The following is a 21482-nucleotide window of genomic DNA, read 5'->3' as shown; positions in this document are numbered from 1 at the left end:
ATTACGGAAATGCCACCGCCAGAAAACAGCGAGCAGCTTCAAAAACTTCTAGGCATGCTTAACTACTTGTCGAGGTAAATACCAAACTTGTCCTCATTAAACAAAAGCCTAAGACTGCTAGCACATGATGAGTACAAATGGAAACCAGCTCATGAAAAGGCATTTTCAAAGATAAAATCAGCCCTTTGCAGCAACTTAGCATACTTTGACCCAAAGTACGAAAACATAGAGATAAAAGTAGATGCATCAAAGCATGGTCTAGGCGCAGTACTAGCAGTTGACGATAATGTTGTTGCTTTTGGCTCACGTTCAATGAGTGAAACCGAGCAGCAGTATTCACAAATAGAGAAGGAATTGCTGGCAGTTGTATTTGGATGCAAGCATTTCCACCAATATATATATGGCAGAACCGTAACAATAACGACAGACCACAAACCTCTAGAAAGCATCCTTGTAAAACCAATATCCAAAGCACCACCATGGCTACAGCGCATGATGCTATCAATACAGCCATATATTTTGAAATTTGTATACAGACCAGGTTCTGAAATACCTGTGGCTGACACTCTGTCAAGGTTGCACACACCTGACCTTGACAATGAAAACGAGAAACAAGCAGAAGTCTTTGTCCATACACTCTTCAAAAACTTACCTGTATCTGACGGGAAAATGGAAAAAATCAGGAATGCAACCTGTACTGAATTACGAAAATTAAGCCAGACTATACTTGATGGATGGCCCCAATCTTGATGACAGTGTGATGACTTTCTGGAACTACAGAGACGAACTTGTAGTCAACCAAGGCATAATTTTGAAGGGGACAAGAGTTGTAGTGCCCCCATACATGCAGCATGAGATCCTACAACAATGGCACGCATCACATCTTGGCATTGCCAAAACCAAGCAGCATGCTAGGACTGTCGTATTCTGGCCTGGTATCACAAAAGATATCACTTCCTATATATCACAGTGTGATACTTGCAATGCCTTTCATGACAAGCAGCAGCAAGAGCCGCTTATATGCTCAGGGATCCCAAAGCTGCCATGGGAACACATTGCCATTGACATCTTAGACTGGCAAAATCGCCAGTATCTTATCACTGTCAACTACTATAGTTGATTCTTTGAGCTTGATAAGGTCTACTCATTAACATCATCAGCTATCATTGTGAAATTAAAGACCCAATTTAGTCGCCATGGAATACCAAAATTACTCACATCTGATAAAGCTCCAAATTTTCTGTCATCAGAATTTGAGCAATTTGCCAAATTATGGGACTTTAGCCACAAAACGAGCAGTCCAAAATATCTACAAGCTAATGGACTTGTTGAAAAGACAGTCCAAACCGCCAAAAAGCTCATGTCAAAGGCACTAGAGGACAAATCAGATCCATACTTAGCAATCCTTGAATATTGAAATACACCAATTGATGATGGTCATCACTCACCTGCAGAATTGCTGATGAGTCACCAGCTTTGTTCTGCACTACTGGTGACTTCATCACAACTCAAACCAAAAATAGTGCCTTGCTCATCGTTTGAATTCAACAAACAAAAGAAACAGGGAATTCAGAAATCTTACCATGACCAAACAGCAAAATCATTGACTGCAATGAAGGAAGGGCAACCAGTTTGGGTCAAACCTAGTGACAAAAAGAGGTGGGAAAGAGCATTGCTAATCAAAGTTTTTGGAGATGCTCCCTGCTCATTTCTGTGAAGACTCAAAATGGCTCAATTTATTGGAGGAACCGACGACACATCAGGCCCCGAATGAGTCCAAATGATGATCCTCTAGGGGCCAAAACAGATAATACTCTTCATCCCACACCAAGACCCATCTTTGATGGTCCATCATTTTGAGCTGGAAACATCTTGACATTTGGAACCACACCTTCACCACGAGCACTCTTGGATCCGTCATCTCCAGAGCAAGTATTCACGCCTCCTCTTGCCCTTAGAACTCCAGGGCCTATAGCCGTACCTCCACAGAGCAATGAGGATGTCTATACCCAGATGCTGAGAGATACGAGATATACCACTTGTTCTGGTTGGTTAGTCAAACCTGTCATTCCCTTGGATCTTTGAAGTAGTAGCTTATAAAGAAGAGGAGATGTAGAATACTCACCTTGCTTTGCTTGCATTAGTGTCTTATTTATAGTGTGCCTTTATTTATTCTTCCTTGTGTGAGTGATTGCTTGCTTGCTTGTACATATTGCTTTTTCTTTTATAGGTGCTTGGGTTATAATAAACAATTAAACTTCTACACCCACCATGAGGAATTACTAATGACAAGCAACTTCAACCAGCCTAATATCACCTGGAAACACCAGTTTTCCTGAATCCCATTTGGTCATATGAGCCAAATCATTGAGATTGTTCATAATGTTATTCTTCACCAAAATGTTGATCAGCCAACACGTTATAGGGATGGACAGCAACGAAGCCTTCTCAACTTGGTATTCTTTGAAGACCAGAAGTTCTTCTGTCTACTCCATACATGCCCCCAATCAAGAAGAGTGATGATGTTACCATAGATATCAACAGAACAACATTCCTCAGAACAACAAATCACTATATCAGGAAGACCTTGATCAACTTTGGGAAGATTGGAGTGGATCTTGGAAGCATTGCATGGGATGACATCTTATCTGGCTCTTTAGAACAGCAATGGCAGTGCTCCAATGAATTTTTTATAAATAAAGCAAATCTGTATACTTGTCCACAAACCAAAAATACTTCCAACAATGATAAGAGAGATTAAGGGGGGAAATCAACAATAAAGGCAGATATTGGAAGAAGTATAAAAAGCACCAATCCCCCAAAAACAGAGATAAATATTCCAAAAGCCAGGAAATCAACAATAAAAGCAGATATTGGAAGAAGTATAAAAAGCACCAATTCCAAAAAACAGTGATAAATATTCCAAAACCCAGAATAACTTAAAAAACTTGATGTATGCCATGCACATGAGCATTGAATCTGAACTTTCTGATGAAACAGAGATAAACACAAAGTTTGTTGGCAGTACATCTCTAGCCAAGACCATAATAGACAATGTATCTAAACTGATAACAGATTAAGATGGAGAAGTTACAGACACTAATATGCTTGCTAACTCAATGAAACAGCAATTTATCTTAGTTTTCACCACTGAGCCTGATGGCCTTTTAACTTCCACAACAAACTACAATATAAAAGCCCCAATGGAAAGTACCATGGTATTGTCTACAAATGTCCTTAAACATTGACAACATGTGTAGGATCTACAGCCAAACTCAGCATGTTGTCACCTGAGCAAATTCTATCCTTGGCCTATGAAAAAGGACTGTCAGTAGACAAGAGGCAACAATATTCATAAAACTTTTTCAGACTCTTATTGGACCAAATCTTAATTTTGCCATGTGCCTGGCTGGTCCCTCTGACCAGCAAGATGTAAAGCTCATCAAAAATGTTCAGAGGCAAGCAACAAAGTGCATGAAAAGCCTAAAAACAGCTTCTTATCAGGACCACCTCAAGCTAGTAGTGCTTACTACCTAACTACCAAGTCAAGCTGACTACAAGCTGTCTACTGACACAGGTGAAGCAATTTGATGCTGACTTATAAACTCCAAAAGGAAAATGCTACCATCTTCATGGGCAGCCAGAGTACCCGCCATCATCTCACAGAAGGAGACTCAAAGATGCTATTAAAATTAAGCTCCAGATTGAGAATCATAAATAAAAGTTCAAATAGGGATAAAAATCCTTTTAATAGACAGTGACAAATTTCACAAAAATACTACATATTTCAGTCACATATGCAGTGACCATCATCAGTAGTAATACTTCACAAAAAAATTCTAGATATTTCAGTCAGATGTGCAGTGACCATTGTCAGCAGTAATACTGTATTCCTACTGATGATGGTCACTGTATAAATGACCCAAAATACCTGGTATTTTTGTGAAATTAATCTCTAGGTAGCTATTCAGGCAATTAACCTACCAATCAAATGTAAGCCCACTTTACAAAAGTCATAAACCAATGGAATGAATGGAAGGAACCTACTGTCAGCACTCTTTCCATCTAGTCTTTTGGTAAAATTCTAGTTAATTGACTTCTTAATATCTCAGAAAGGGTTTAGGCTAAGAAAATGAAAAAAATGGTATTTTGAAGCAACTACCTCTACTCCTTCTCCTTCTAGAGGGCCCTGACCTTTGATGACCTTTAAAAATATGTGTGTTATCAAAGTGAAACCTAGCAAAATAGATCTTCTGCTTAATTGAAGTACAACAAAATTGTTTTCAGCTTCATAACTTTGCTTCATTCCATTTTTTAAGGTTTTAAAGATATGCAAATATATTTCCTAAATTAAAAAAAAACAACATTGATATGGCTCAAAATTCTACTCAAATAACAGGAATTGCATTTTCAGAACTAAAGGCAGAGAAAAAGCAACTGGTAACTGAAAATTATCAACCGGTCACTGTCAAAATTTCAATAGGTATAGACCTGTCATGTAGGCAAATTTCAGGGCCCTCTAGAGGGAGAAGGAATGGAGGTCAGTACTTTAAAATACCTTCCCAGGACATACTTTTAGCCTGTAGACCCATCCCTGAAAGTTTCATTTTCCTAACCTAAACCCTTTCTGAGATAGCAAGAAGTCAATTAACTAGAATTTTCCCAGTCTTTCAAATAGGTTACCAACTTCATGAGGGAGTGGAGGTTTGACTGAGAGTCACCAACTCAAAAGCAATACAGATATTGAGAACCTTAAAGCTCTTAAATTGATCAAGGTGATTAAGGTTAGGAGATAGCATGCTTAGAACTAAAACCAGAGAAAAAGAAATTAATAACTGAAAATTAAGGTAAAATGTTGTTTTGTAAAAATTTCAAAGGGTATAGTTACCTGTTCAGTAGGCTAAGCAAATTTCTAAGACTTGGAAATCAGAAGAGGGATAACATAGTAGCTTGGTAACACCTTCCCAGAGTATGTTTGTGGCCCTGGATTCATTAGCCAACTGAAAGTTTCATTTTACTAATATAGCCCCTTTCCAAGATAGAAAAAAGTAGCTAAACTAGAATTTTACCATACACAAGTACCAAATAAACTTTGATTACTAGCCTATGGGCTGTTTTGAGCCCTCTAGGCTAAAAGTTATTTCCCCCAAACAATTATGCTACTGATATATGAAAGAGCATCAAGTGATATGTTCACAATCATCCTAGCTAAATGAAGGCTATAAATAGCTAGTTGACCAAATACGGGCCCACATCTCTTACCTGTTCTTTTGGGTCTTTAATATTTTGTTTTATATCCATTTCACTGAGAATCCACAAACTGAGAATCCTAAATGTTTTCTATCGGGATAAGTCCTTGTTACTATTTGCTCTCTTTTAAAATTTTGGGCATAAGTTTCGGCAGCTACAGATGACGTTATAAGTTTTGAGGCTCTTTACGCTAAAGTTTTTTGCTGTTTAATAAAGTAGAATTGAGAGAAAGAGTCAAACTTTAGCGCAAAGAGCGAGGCGTTGAGAAGGGAATAGCCCCTTTCATACACTGAGTAATTTCTGTTCGTTTTAAGTTTTAATGTTGCTCCTTATTTTCAGTTAAAAAACTACTTTTTTATTTAATTGCTAGAAGAAAGATCATGGATGTGTGCGTGCTGTGAGACAAAATTTTCATCTAAGGAATTGCTATCTAAGGTATTAAAATAAAAATATTCATGTAAATAGTTAATTCAATGGCCAAATCCGTGTATACTATTGACTTCAAAATGCAAAATCATCAGATTCCCCCTCATCCTAAATGGTAATCACCTCAATCACCCTCTTATGCGAGGTGAGTACACAAACACTATCATCATCTTCAAACTCATCGATTTCCTCAATCATCCTCGGGGGTGGGTCGAGTAATATCTCATCGTCTTCTACACATTGTCCCCCCCAGGACGTCACCGCACTAGGTCCTCCAATGAATAGGATAAAATGTCAACATCGGTATATTAGATTCGTTGCACCTCACACTCTATTGGAAGCTCGATGAGGAAGATTTCTTCCTCCTTAGTTAACCCCCAATCACTCCACAAATCATGTCCGTGCTGAACATACTCAGTCTGCATCTACAAGAAAAACAAAACTTACTGCAAGCATAACATAAAAATTTGTCATACAATCTAATAATAAAGAAATATGCTGTAACTTGATAAATTAGAAAGTTCTGAATCTTGCTATTCTATACGTAAAATCATACTCTAGCTATACTCCCCTTCTCCCTTAAATTATGCTCCTCTGTCATTAAAATGTGGTTTTTAATATGGAAAAGTTTTTTCAACTGAAAGTAAGGAGCAGCATTAAACCTTAAAACGAACAAAGATTATTATGCATATAAGGGGTTCTTCTCCTCCTTAATACCTCGCTCTGTTTGCGCTAAAGTATTTTTAGCAATCTCAACTATTTAGTCTACGACCTTTCTGATTCAGGGGTCATTCTTAAAGAACTGGGACAAAATTTAAGCTTTAGTGTAAAGAGCGAGATATTAACGAGGGGACAAACTACCTACTATACATAATAAAAATATAGGAATATAGAAGTTCGTTACGTAAGTTAATTCTCAAGTTCTGTATACTTTTTACGAACAAAACGTTTGTTAAAAATTAAAAGTTCTAGTTGCCTTTATAAGCAACCAAAAATTTGGGGGGCAACTAGGCCTCCTCCCCACCCCTCTGGGTCGAGTAGAATCTCATCGTCTTCTACACATTGTCCCCCCCCCAGGACGTCACCGCACTAGGTCCTCCCATGAATAGGATAAAATGTCAACATCGGTATATTAGATTCGTTGCACCTCACTCTCTATTGGAAGCTCGATGAGGAAGATTTCCTCCTCCTTAGTTAACCCCCAATCACTCCACAAATCATGTCCGTGCTGAACATACTCAGTGTGCATCTACAAGAAAAACAAAACTTACTGCAAGCATAACATAAAAATTTGTCATACAATCTAATAAGAAAGAAATATGCTGTAACTTGATAACTTAGAAAGTTCTGAATCTTGCTATTCTATACGTAAAATCATACTCTAGCTGTACTCCCCTCCTCCCTTAAATTATGCTCCTCTGTCATTAAAATGTGGTTTTTAAGAAATATGTTAATTTTATTCTTTTAACTCTTGACATAGCTTTATAGAAAGATTTTACTGAAATGCAGCCGCGTTATTCTAGGATTTTTCTCTGAGTCTTCTAAAAATTGTGAACTTCTTTAGCCGCTATACCTCACTTACATAAATCATGATAATTCTGCAGTGCAGCCACGATATTCTAGAATATTTCTCTGAGCTTTCTCAAAATTGCGAACTTCTTGGGCTACTACCTCACTTGCATCAATATTCCCAGATTGAATATTTTCATTTTATATTTATTTTCATAAAAAAGCAGCAAAACTCCACATTTTTGTAGATAGGAGCTTGAAACATCTAGAGTTCTCTGACTCGCTAAATCAGATGATGTAATTTCCATTGAAATTCGTTGACTTTTTGCGAGGTGTTTACTCTCTTTTTCGAAAATAAGGCAGCCTTCGAAATTTCACTATCAACATCAGGGGTTGATGACTAGTTAGGCTACACTAGGATAGGAGGGGCATATTTCTGTACCCCCTCCTTCCATCATTTTCATCAATCTTCCCACATTGAATTTTTTCATTTTTATATATTTTCTTCGATTAAAAGCAACAAAATTCACATGTTTTGTAGATAGGAGCCTGAAACATCTACCCTATGGTTTTCTGATACAGTGAATTTGACAATATGATTTTCATTGAGATTCTTTGACTTTTACGACGTGATTTCTCTCTTCTTCAAAAATCAGGCAATTTCTTCGAAATTTCACTATTACCATTAGGGATTAATGACAGGTTAGGTTACACTAGACTAGGTAAGGGCTTGTCTTTTGACACCCGCCTTCTCTCACTTTCATCAATCTTCCCAGATCAAATTTTTTTCGTTTTTATGTAACTCCATTAGAAAGCAACAAAATTCCACATTTTTTTGTAGATAGAAGCTTACATCTACAGTAGAGATTCACTGTTACGTTGAATCCGATAATGTATTGTTTCATTGAGATTCTCTAGCTTTTATGGGGATGTTTCCCTCTTTTTTCGAAATGAGGCAATTTTTCGAAATAGCACTATCAACATTAGGGGTTGATGACAAGTTAGATTACACTAGGCTAGGTGGGACACGTCTCCACCTACTTCTCTCATTTTCATCAATCTTCCCAGATTGAATTTCTTCAGTTTTTTATGTATTTTTATCAAACAGCAACAAAATTCCACATTTTGTAGATAGGAGCTTGAAACATCTACAATATTGTTCTCTGACACGCTGAATCTCATAGTGTAATTTCCATTGAGAATCTTTTACTTTTACACACACATCAGCCTATATATATATACATATATATATATATATATATATATATATATATATATATATATATATATATATATATATATATATATATATATATATATATATATATATATATATATATATATGGATCAGGTGATTGGCTAGGATAGGTTAGGTGACATATGGAATTTGAGATAAACATGCATACTAGTCAGATGATTGCCCGGTAGGATGCAAGTCGGTATAATTTATTTGTTGTCTTCTAAATATAATGATTGGTCATCAATATTTGCTTAAGAAGCAAGATTGATGCTACGATTCACTACAATGCTTTGCTGTAAAATCAATTACGAGAATTAGATTTTATTCATTTCAAAGCAACGAAATAAATCAACAATGCTCTATTATACCGGATTATCACAATGGTAGATCTCTAATACCTAGGATATAGCCTGGGATAACAAATAAAAACTTTCAGTGAGTGTTAGGTGGGTCATTTGAGCTTCAAATTATGACTGGGGGACAAGGACCTTGGTAGATCAAATGAAGCTGTACATCCAGATCATCAAAGCGATGCATCTACAAAATATCAAGAACAACGTGCAGAACAGATGCTTGTGATTTTGAAGGGTAGTAATCTCATAGGCGAGGTAAAGGTTACATAAATTATGTCCTGCATCGAGGTTAAAACTTCGATTGGTTGTATTTCTCAATATAGGGTCAATTATTATAATGGACAGCAGCGGTGATAGCATTGGTCGCCTGGCTTAGCTCCTGAGAAGATATTAAAGTATCGTGTTAGGCATTCAGATCTATGAACACAAGCCTCTGTATTCAAATACATAGCGGACATTATTTTGGTTGTCTTTGATGGGAGACCCCAAAAGTGAACCAAAAAATTTTTCATGAGAATATAAGATCTTGAGAATGTAAAATCAAGTTTGCGAGGTAGCAAGAAATTTTTCGTTTTTAGTGAGTTTGAAAGATTTCTTTATTGTTAGATTGTCTAAGAATTTTTATGTTATGCTTGCAATGAGTTAATTTTTTATAACAATTTTGCCCTAATCTTTCGATGAAGATATGTCAAGGGTTAAAAGAATAAAAAATAAATAAATAAACATTTTTCCTAAAAAAAACACATTTTAGTGACAGGGGAGCATAAGTTAAGGGAGGAGGGGGGTATGGCTAGAGTATGTTTTACCTATGAAATAGCAAGATACAAAACTTTCATAATTATCTATTTACAGCAAATTTCATCATTATTAGATTGTATGAAAACATTTTATGTTATGCTTGAAGTAAATTTTGTTGCAGTAAGCTTGCAGTAGGTAAGTCCTACAAAATAAACGGTTAATATAGATGTTTTTATTATTCAAAAAGACTGTCCCACAGCACAGTAGTGTTTGCAGCCATTTTGGTGAGCAAAACAACAATTCTAGGCAAAAAAGGCTACTGCATGAAAATTCTGAGATAGTTAATTGTTTTAGAATTATCGTAAGACTATCTGCATACTGACCCTTGAGTTTCAGAGACAATAATGCCATAATGTGGCGCATTCGTTTCTATACATGCAGGTAGTCCTACAAAATAAACGGTAAACATAGATATTTATTTTAGCCAAAAAGACTCTCTCACAGCAAAGCGGTGTTTTGAGTCATTTTGTGGTTCAAAACAACAATTCTAGCTAAAGAATGTCAAAAAGCTATTGCGTAAAAATTATGCGATAGTTCAATGAAGTAGAGCTATCGAAAATCTATACCCTTATTTGTTTTGCTTATTTTCAATTTTGCTTATGGGATCTCTGTAAAACTTAAATTAAAGCGTAAATAAAACTTCACCTGTAATAACATCCCTCCCCATCTGGAATTTTTTTCTAGAGTTGGATAGCTACATGTTGCCACGGTGGCGTGAATATGCATAGTCTTGACTCAAAGAAATTTGGCATTTTCATTAAAAGCCCTCAGAAATAACCGAATACAAAAAAAATATGCCTCTTTTTTCTTGCAGGCTCGTCTAATAGAGCAATCGAAACGTAGTATTTTCATAAAGACCTCTCAGAAATAGCTCTTAATATAGCTCAAATTTATCTCTAATTTCAACCCACTCCCTAAAATTATTTAGTTGGGTTTCCACCTTCTTTTAATTCATGGTTCTTTTTGCCTATATTTTATCATTTATAAGCTTTTTTCACATTTTCTTATTTTCTTTTTTTTGTATTTTAATTGCTTATTTTGTGTTTTAATAAAGCTTGTAAATTTGTTTTTAGTAATAAAGTTGTATGCACGAAAGTCTTAATTCTTTAGATTACTTATCCCAGGATTGAACTTCAATACGTAATCATTAAATTAATAAAATATCTAAGGCCAATGCTATGAAACATCTCATTGGTTGAATAGATAACTCAACCTGCCTAGATCACCTTAGAAAATTAATAACACTGTAAAAGGCAGGTGTATCTAATAGCCCCCAAAAAAAAATAGCACAGGGACACTTCTGTGCTCATGTGGAAAGGGTTGGGAACATGCGAATCCTGTAATCGTTCTAGAATGCGGAAACAGGGGACTCTCCTTGCACGATATAGGTTATCATATAGAATGTATTATTCGAATGAAAGCATCATGAATAGTTTGCTTGTCCAAATGGTTAAGGCTCTGGCCTGGTTATTGGGGAAATATCTGGTCATATATTCGAATCCTGATGCGAACTAAAATCTTTAGATTACAAAGTTTTCCTAACAAAAAAAAAACTTGAAAGAAAAAATTTCTTAAATTATTATGTAAAATCCCTCGTGTCCGTCCTCCTCAGTAACAATCGAGGATTCCCCGTGGACTCTGAAGAAACATGTCACGTGTGAATCCATCATCCTTAACACTGGTAAACATTCCCTTTTGCGTAAGAACAAAAGAAATCGTGAAGAAAAACTTCCTGAAGAAAAATGTCTTAAAAAATGTCTTGAAATGCCTTGAAATGTCTTTAGAAATATCTTGAAGAAAAATCTCTTAGTAAAGCTCCCTCGCTTGACTAGTGGACTTTAACACGTCCTATTACGTAACAATAAAAAAAATCTATGATGTTACACCAGACGCTATTACATAACAACCGAAGTAACCTCCCCCTATTACGTAACATGCACCTGCTTCTCTTAGAAAAATGTCCCTATTATATAACATGCAGCTGCGTTTTGAAGAAAACATTCCCTATGACACAATATGCATCTGCGTCTTTTAGAAAACATCATCCTTTATATAAGAGACATTTGTGTCTCGCAGAAATTCCTGAAATGTCGCGACTGGGATTCAAAGGGATAGGGATGTCCCTAAATGAATAGAGGGATTGTTTCCCCGTTTGATTCCCCGTTTTGAGTAAATTTTCCAAGCACATCACAACAATAGCCTGGTGCGTGTTTTGCCTACTTTTGCATTGGACGTTGGGAGGAATCAACCGTTAGGAAAACTCATCCGAAAAGTTTTCTGGTTACTCAATAGTTCTGAGTTTCTGTCCACCCGTTAGAAAAAACACATACCGTTTCATGGGTCAGTTTTTCCTACCCCCTGAAAACTTAACGCATCAGTAGGTGCTGCACATCCTTTTTTGTCTAGTTTTCTCCAATGTTGAGTAAAAACTGACCGTACATCCTTGTGCACCGATTGCTCCTATCATTATATTAAAAAGTGTAGTAATTAAACTTTCTTTCATATTTCAGATAAATTTACTAAAAAGTTTACTAAATTTGACTTCAATTTACTATATTTACCAGCTTGGGTCCGCTTTTTACTAAATTTAGTTGAATTTTGCAGAGGGTGGCAACATTACTTATAAATGAGCCCCCCTTCCTACAGAAAACAAACCGTAAAAACTTGTGTTGGTGGACAGACTTCTTATGTGCATGCGTGCAAAAAAGAAAAGATCAAGGAAACGGGTCAATAAATTTATAGAAAATAAGAAGCATTCCCAGTCCGACTCATTGACATTCTTGTAGTCAAAATTTTTGCTCCAGTACGGTGTAGAAAAAAAGTCTGGATTTTCAGTGGTCAGATGTCGGGATTTTCAAGACTTCTAAACATAACTATTGGAAATCAGATATTAACCACATGGAAGCATTGCTTTAATAGAGCGGCATAACCTCCTACTCCATCAGATTCCTACCTTTCATGGCAATCTGGAACTGCCTTTTACTTTTTAGTAATGGGACAATATTATCCTTGGAAATCTACAGCTCCCTCCAGTTAAGCATTAATAAACTACAAACATCAGCAGGGATTTAGTTTTTCTCAAGTCATTCAGACAAACTTCTTCTTTGTTTTCCTTTGAAGTACCAAGAATATCAGAATAAAATCTTTTCTGAAACATGGACCTATCTTTGGTTTATTCATGCCTGATTACCATAATTTTTTACGATTTTTTTTTTGTTGCTCGAAATTATGACATTTATAGGGTAGTACCACGTTTTTGTCAGTGTTGCCACGTTGAAGCGTGAGAATAAATAAGCAGAACTAATTAAAGAAATTTAAAGACACTTTTTGTCCATAAAAATAAACATTAATATTATGTTGATCCAAAATACATCTAACCTTCAAAGAAAAGCTACACCTTCTGAAGCTGTTTTGCACCGTATGTTTTTAGCTTTCTTCAGCTTCTTTTTTTACCCTAGTTTCTTTTTTTTTAATTTGGTACTACTACCGAAAACAGTATTACTGCATATGAAGGTGTTTTTTATGACACTAAATTCTAAAGTTTTCGTAATTTAAAAAGAAATATATACGGTTGAGTAAGTTTTCCTCAAAGTTTCCAGTTAACCACTTAAAACAACCAGGCTTGATTTGAACTGCCTTGGTACTCTATGATAAGCAGTAGCTATGTTTGAGAAGAGAGCTTAATAAGGAAAAAAATTAAAATTATTGGGAGACTATTATTTAAATAAATTAAAATAATTCATGCATAAAACTATGTAAAACCATATAGGAAAAAGATTTTTCTTACCTACGGTAAGCATCTTGGAAGAGTTCTGAATCCTGAAAGACGCTGGGGTGCTGCTTCACCCATTATTACCACCAAGTAGTTAGCAAAAATTCCAAGACTAGAGGTCGGAATTGGATTTTACATAAGATAGCCCTTTGATTATGGAACAGTTGTCCTGTTTTGTTCTTGTTCAATTTCTGTTAATCCAGATATTTTTCAAGCAAGAATTTCAAATTCAGTAACAGAAAAACAAAAAAATGTCGGTTTGGAATAAACCTAGTATTTTTCTTTTATGTTTGTTGAATCATTCTAAGTAGCTTCCACTTAGACATGTCTTTACATTAGATAGCTCAAGTGTCCAAGTCCAATCCTTGAAGAAGTACGATGTATGTGCCGGGTTGTGATGACTAATGCAAAAAGCATTGTTTTAGTAAGCAATAAGCCGAATTGTTTTATTTATTATATCAGTGTCTTCAATTTACTTGCCTTAATTTCGAGTTTAATTTTACCTGAGTATCATTTTTCTTTCTTCCTTTTTTATTTTTCAATTATTTTAAACGGACTTACAAAAATTTTTTGCAAGGGGCATATAGACAGTAAAGCTATCAAAAAAAGAAAATAAATTCTTTTAACAGACAAATTCTGTGTTCTTTACCTAGAAAGAGGAATAAAATAGCTGATTAATATTTTTTTTTAAACTAAATATTTGAATACAAGCCTCGCAGCTATATTAGATCCCATAGTCTACGATTACTTGCTTTAAAACAATTTAAGATTGTCAAGAACTATTTCTATTCGTTCCTTCTAATTTTTTTTTGGTGATTTTAAGCTAATTAGTATGTCAGATTAAATGTGCATTAGATATGACCAAAAATTACAAAAGAAAAGAATGAAAAAACTTTATGAACGTATTTGTTTTTGTCTCTTGATGAATCAGATGAAGAATTTCACGAGAAAAAGAAAAATATAAACTTGTATCAAACTTAGCTTTTTTTTAGTTATGTAACAGTATTCTCTACGCGTGGAGCATGGCTTGATTACTTGAACACTGTATAATGAGTACAGTTCCCCTTGGAAAGACGTACCTTCGCTCAATGACTGGCGCAAGGATCTTTCTAATGGTATCCTGTCATGAAGTTTTGATTTACCTGCCTTTCAAAAATATATCCAGTGGTAGTTCTCTCTGAGAGAAGGTATAAGAAGAAGCAGTAATAATGAATGTATCTTGTAATTCCAAAACATTTATATGGATAGATCAAAAGCGAGATTCTGCTATATACGAAGAAGATGGACTGACTATATTGGTTAATGTTGTAAATTCGGAAGTTTATACACTGGTGGCTATTTTATTTTTTCTTTTTGGGCTGTTTGGTGTCATAACTAACCTAATGGTAGTTTTGCTTATCCTTAGGAATAAACAGGTAAGTTATTCGTATATTTAATTAAATAACTTTAGCCACTGTTGTCAAATAAGCTTCGAGACGTTAATTTCTCTCCGAAATGCATTAACAGAGTGAAACCTAAACGACTGATTATTTTCAAAATAATAAATTTTGATTCAGATGGCTTGGGAGTAATTGTTTGGATGACTCTTTGTTTATTTCCAATGTTTTAACGGGAGAATAGAACCCCATATTACATTTAAAAGTTATTGGTTCAAAATCAAACAGTTCGTGGTAACGAACAGTAGGTAGTAAAAATCAATCAATAGAATCAGATCTTTATGCTGACTTCAAACATACAAGTTTCATCAAGGTTAATCTTACCCATTAAAAGTCATGAGCCTGAGAATATTTAATTTATTTTCAAAAAAACGGGGAGACACCAACTAGAAGTTATAGAATCTTAATGAAAATCGCACCATCAGATTCAGCGTATCAGAGAACCCTACTGTAGAGGCTTCAAGCTGCTATCTGCAAAAATGCGGAATTTTGTATTTATTGCTAGAAGAAAAATCATGGATGTGTGTTTATTCGTTTTTTTTTTTCTTTCCATGGATGATCGTATCCACCCAGTCTTCCTAGAATATCGCAAGAGGGCTCATTTCAAAGAAAATTAGAAGTTCTCGTTCCCTGTTTAAGTAACCGGAAAATTGGAGGGCAATTAGGCCCCCTCCCATGTTAATTTTTTCCCAAAGTCACCCGAACAAAATTTTTAAATAGCTATTCTTCAGCATAGTCGACAAATCTTAAAATACGTCTTTAAAGATGATTTAATCTTCCACAGCCCCCGCGGAAGGGCTGCAAGTGGGGAACTTTGCCCATTGTTTACATACAGCGTTGGTTATTGGGAAGTATACAGACATTTTCAGGGGGAGTTTTTCTGGGGGCCAGGGGGAGAAGCGTACGTGTGAGGATCTTTTGTTGGAGAAATTTTTCATTGGGGAAGGGAATTTTTAATGAAGGGGGTACCGGATTTTTCAGCATTATTTAAAGAACGATCAGAAATTAAATAAAAAAAGAAGTTTTTTCAACTGAAAGTAAGGAGCAACAGTAAAACTTGAAACGAGAAGAAATTATTACGTATATATGGGGGTTCACCCCCTCGTCAATGCCTCGCTCTTTACGCAAATTTTTTTTTAGTACTTTCAAAAGAGCTATTTATTGTAATTAAACCCTTTGTGATTCAGGGGTCATTCTTAAAGAATTGGAACAAAATTCAAACGTTAGCGCAAAGAGCGAAGTACTGACGAGGAGGCAAGTTCCCTCATAAACGTGATAATTTCTGTTCGTTTTATGTTTTTATCTTGTCCTTCCTTTCAGTTCGAAAAACCTTTTTTTTAATTTAATATTGTAGGGGACAAATTCAACCTGTGATAAACAGCCTAAAGTAGGATAAACTACCAAAAATCCCATATGTGGGAAAATTAAGCGAAACCGAGTGGAAAACAATTTCATTGTGTAAGTGTCAAGCTGTATGACAAAATGTAACAATGTTTTTATAAATAAAATCAGAGTGGTTTTTTATCCATGAAACTGTTAAAAATATAAAAATCTAGGGGGTAAAATAAGGCCGACTGCTATTATTACTAACAACTCACCGCAGCACCAAGCCGCCAGAGGCCAACACAGCTACAACCACTCCTACCCCATCCCAAAGCCTATTCAAAGCCCATCTCTTTACACCCTCCCCTTAATTCTTTCTTTATAACATCCTTATACACTGTAATTTCTTTTTGTTTTGGGTCATATTTATTCCTTAACTATGATTTCTGTTTATGCTGTCCTTGAATCATCAGTTGACTCTATTTCTGCTTATCTTTGGTTCAAAATTCCTCTTTACCTTTATTTAAACAGTTAATTTAACTGAAGGACCAATAGCATGTAATGAACTACATTCAGACATATTATACTACAGAAGCGGAAATATGAAATTATATGTTTATATAAAACTATATATATATAAATTATGTAAATTATATGTAATTATATAAATTAAATTACAGTTTATATAAATTATATGTTTATATAAATATTAAAGAAAAAGAAATCACCAGTGCAACAACACAAACACAGAAACAAATTCCCACCATGAAACAAAAAAAAAGAAAAAAAAAGAAAAAAAAGAAAGAAAGACAGAAGGAGAAAGGAAGACTGTTGTCTTACTTTTGTAATTTTAATAGATCAATACTTGAACGAGCCTTAACCTTACTCATCCATCCAATTACATAGGTCAAACAGCATAGTCATACACAATTAACCGCAAAGAATAATCCATGGACAGGCAGTCGTGTCGTAAGTATAAGTCGTCATATACCGAATACTAATAACAATAGATAAGACGAATAATTCAAAGGCGACCACCCAGCACAGGGGCTCATCAGGAGAATACACACTTGCCTATAGGGTTTCGGCACTTTAAGCCGCACAACTATGCCTGGGTCTGGAATTTAAAGCACGAAAACGCATAAAGGCTAGTGTGTTTATCTCTGACGAACCCTGCTTAATGGTGCTCGCTTGGGAATAACGCAATATATTTGAAGTGTTTTTACGTTTGAAATTACGATGGCTTATACTTACTAACTATGATGTCGCATGTCTATGGACCCCTCTTTTTGTTTTATTTTGTTTGGCTGTATTGTTCGTCCTGGGTGATGGGATAGGTTGGTAGAGTCAAGGTCTCGTTCAAGTGCTTACTTATCTGTCTTAACTACTGGAATAGAAACAACAGCTTTTTTTTCAGCAAAAAATTTACCTGTAACACATAAACTAATTTGTCACCTACTAATATTCCATACCACTATGTGGTTGGGTCTTTTGTCGGATTCATCTTACAGATGTGAAATTAGCTGTTTTCTAATTTTCTAGCATCAAAATATATTCTTTTAACTGTCATTGTGTTCAGTGAGCCATACAGTTTACGCTCTTGAAATTGACATTGCTCAAGTCACCAAATTACGCTTTTAATACGTATTTAGCGATAAAATAGCGCGACTGTTGATATATATGTATATATATATATATATATATATATATATATATATATATATATATATATATATATATATATATATATATATATATATATATATATATATATATATATATATATATATATATATATATAAGTAATAAATATATAATAATAAATAATATATACATATATATATATATATATATATATATAATTAAATAAAAGCTTCTTATTTTCTAGTCATAATTCTTTGAAACTAAAATTGCTTTGAGCCACTATATATCTAGGAGACCTTGATTCAAGGATCAACTACAATGGGGCTCAGGCATTTAGTCGCACTCCAATGCTCCTACTGAATTTTAGCATGCCCGAAAAGCAGAATGTATTTTTAGTTTATCTACAACTTGGATAATTTTCCGATCCAGATGATCTAGTGCAAATGAACCACTGATTAAAATTAGACTACCTGTAATGTGATTTTTTCCTAGATTTATAATTGCGGGCATTTGGAAGAATCTTCATCTTTTCCCTAGGCAAGAACATTTTTTTTCTCTATGATTGATATTGGTGAAGGATATCCTTTCAAAATTAGGGTTTTTGGCTTTCAATGTTTCAATTGTGTTAATTTTGGTTTTATCTGTTGTTGATTTTTTCCGTATTTTTTAAAAATTTTTTAATCCTTTCAATTCAGTTTTATTTGTTTGTCTTTTTGCTTTCAGAGTTGCTTGATTTTATGGCTTTTTTTTACCCATTTTGTTCGTTCACATTTTCTTTCTGGAATGTGAACGTATTTCCTTGAAACTTTTTTGAACAACAAAATTTTCAAATGGGTACAATTCCATTTATTTAGACCGTAAAAAAAAAACAGGTACAAAAGTCCAAATAGTTCGCTCACATATACAGCAACCGTCATCAGTAGAATTACTAAAATAATAATATTGTAACTAGCATATTTATACACAAAAAAATAAACAACCTTTCGGACCATTCACAAAATAATAAACTTGAAAATTATTCACTAGATCATTTTGAGAGAAAGTTCAATGATAGAATTCATTCAAAGTCTTGATATAAATTTCTTTCTTTAATCTTTCCCAAGAAATAAAACACATTTCTAAGGAAGGTGACAAAGCTTCTGTGTCTTCTAATTGCAAACGAAATGTTGAGTATAGAGCTCACTAGGTTGGACTCATTTCCCCATTTATACGACATATTTTCGACGTAACACCTTAGATTAGGGATTCTTTTCTTGGACCACACTGCCGTTCTATGACAAACACGTAAGATTACTTGTGTATTATTCAGAACACACTCAATAAATTAAGTTAGGGTCTTTCGTGAAACAAACTACGACGCAGGCACATTTTAATGAAATGTTTTATATATAGAGGTGATTAGGTTAGGCTAAGTTAGCTATTTGATATAATGCCTCCACCCCCCTATTATTTGCAAATATTTAGCCCAAATTTTTGATAGAGCTAAAGAAATACAACAAAATATGATAAAAATATAATACTTTATTAGGAAAATTGTAAAATTACAACTTAGAATTATGTACCCAGAACGTGTACCCAATCAAACTAACCTAACATAACTTATTGCCTCTTGTTCAGTCTTTGGCAAATCCCAAATCTTCAGTTCAAAATCCATGTTCAGAAACTATCTTCTATCCCTACGCGTAGCAAACTAATTTGAGTTCTGGCTTCGTGGCTATTAAATAAAAAAACAAGTTTTTTTAATTGAAAGTAAGGAGCGACATTAAAACTTAAAACGAATAGAAATTACTCCGTATATGAAAGGGGCTTTTCCTCCTCAACGCCCCGCTCTTTACGCTGAAGTTTGACTCTTTCTCTTAACTCTACTTTTTAAAACAGTAAAAAAATTTGCGTAAAGAGCGGAGCATTGAGGAGGAAAAGCCCCTTTCATATACGGAGTAATTTCTGTTTATTTTAGGTTTTAATATTGCTCCTTACTTTCAGTTAGAAATTGTTTTTATTTAATTTCTGAACGTTTTTGAATTAATGCATGTTTTGATTTTGGCTCTCCACGCATAAATAATTAAAACAAAATTTGCACATTATTTTTTTTTTGGCTAAATGGCTTTCTCATAGTTTTAATCGGAAGATTTTGAGAAAAAAAGGAGCGGGGGAGGAGGCCTAGTTGCCCTCCAATTTCGATTACTTAAAAAGGCAACTAGAACATTTAATTTTTTACGAACATTTTCATTAGTAAAAAATATACGTAACTTACAAATTAACTTACGTAACGTACTTCTATATTCGTATGTTTTTATTACGTATATGAGGGGGCTCACCCTCTCTTCAATGACTCGCTCTTTACGCTAAAGCTTAAATTTTGTCCCAATTCCTCAAGAATGACCCCTGAATCACAAAGGCCGTAGAATAAATAGTTGAAATTGCTAAAAAAAAAACATTAGCGTAAAGAGCGAGGTATTACGAGGAGGTGAACGCCTCATATGCGTAATAATTTCTGTTCGTTTTAAGTTTTAAAGCTGCCTCTTACTTTCAGTTGAAAAAACTTTTCATTCTTTCATTGTGTTTTTAAATAATGCTAGAAAATTCTGCGCTACCTTCATTGAAATTCTCTTCCCTCATGAAAAATTCCTCCATGGAAAGATCCTCACACGTAACCTCCCCTTCTCAACTCCTCCCCCCTCCAAACCAAAAAAAATCGCCCTGAAACTGTTTGTACACTTCCCAATAATCATTACTATATGTAAACACTGGTCAAAGTTTGTAACTTGCAGCTCCTCCCACGGGGACTGTGGGGGAGTGAGTCGTCCCCAAAGACGAAGCTATTAGGTTTTTCGACTATGGTGAATAAAATGGCTATCTCAGAATTTTGATCCGGCGGCTTTGGGGAAAAATGACTGTGGGAGGGCCTAGGTGCCCTCCAATTTTTTTAGTCACTTAAAAAGGGCATTAGAACTTTTAATTTCCGTTAGAATGAGCCCTCACGCGACATTATAGGACCACTGAATCTATACGATCATCACTGGGAAAAAAACAACAAAAAAAACAAAAATAAAAATAAACACGCATCCGTGATCTGTCTTCTTGCAAAAAAAATGCGAAATTCCACATTTTTGTAGATAGGAGCTTTAAACCTCTACATTAGGGTTCTCTGGTACGCTGAATCTGATGGTGTGATCTCGTTAAGATTGTATGACTTTAGGGGTATTTCCCCCTATTTTCTAAAATAAGGCAAATGTTCTCAGGCTCGTAACTTTTGATGTGTAGGACTAAACTTGATGAAACTTATATATTTAAAATCAGCATTTTACGATGTAACTATTGGTATCAAAATTGAATTTTGTAGAGTTTCGGTTAATATTGAGCCGGGTCGCTCCTTACTACAGTTCGTTACCACGAACTGTTTGATGAAACCAGATTTTCGCATCGTAGTTTGTTTCACAAAAGAGCCTAACTTCACATATTGATTGTATTCTGAATAATACACAAGTACCCCACATAAATTTGAATTCTCTGTCTAAGTAAATCGAATTATCCTCATTTGAAAATAAGGTGTTACTTCGAAAATACGTCATATATACGGTGAAATGAGACCAACCAAGTGAAGAGTTGTAAATGAATTTTATGAAAGACTTTGAATGAATTTTATCATTGAAATTTCTCTGAAAATAATCTAGTGAATAATTTTGAAGTTTATTATTTTGTGAATGACCCTAAAGGTTGTTTATTTTTTG

General features: G+C 34.7%; 2 protein-coding genes across 2 annotated transcripts in view; one reads left to right on the top strand and one right to left on the bottom strand.

Moving 5' to 3' along the window:
• The window catches only part of LOC136028746 (symplekin-like), a 110869-nt gene extending 105509 nt beyond the window's left edge, over positions 1-5360 (bottom strand). The window contains exon 1 of the mRNA XM_065706630.1: positions 5263-5360. Within this exon, the coding sequence (XP_065562702.1) occupies positions 5263-5301 (39 nt within the window). The 5' untranslated portion in view covers positions 5302-5360. The remainder of the gene's footprint in view (positions 1-5262) is intronic.
• A 9044-nt stretch (positions 5361-14404) lies between these two features.
• Positions 14405-21482, top strand: part of LOC136028745 (pinopsin-like) — a 97632-nt gene continuing 90554 nt past the window's right edge. Inside the window, exon 1 of the mRNA XM_065706629.1 lies at positions 14405-14763. Within this exon, the coding sequence (XP_065562701.1) occupies positions 14557-14763 (207 nt within the window). The 5' untranslated portion in view covers positions 14405-14556. The remainder of the gene's footprint in view (positions 14764-21482) is intronic.

This window comes from Artemia franciscana, chromosome 7 (assembly GCF_032884065.1).
Source record: "Artemia franciscana chromosome 7, ASM3288406v1, whole genome shotgun sequence".
Classification (NCBI taxonomy): domain Eukaryota; kingdom Metazoa; phylum Arthropoda; class Branchiopoda; order Anostraca; family Artemiidae; genus Artemia; species Artemia franciscana.
The sequence above is the reverse complement of the archived record's forward strand: the minus strand, read 5'-3'. Positions and strand labels throughout refer to the sequence as shown.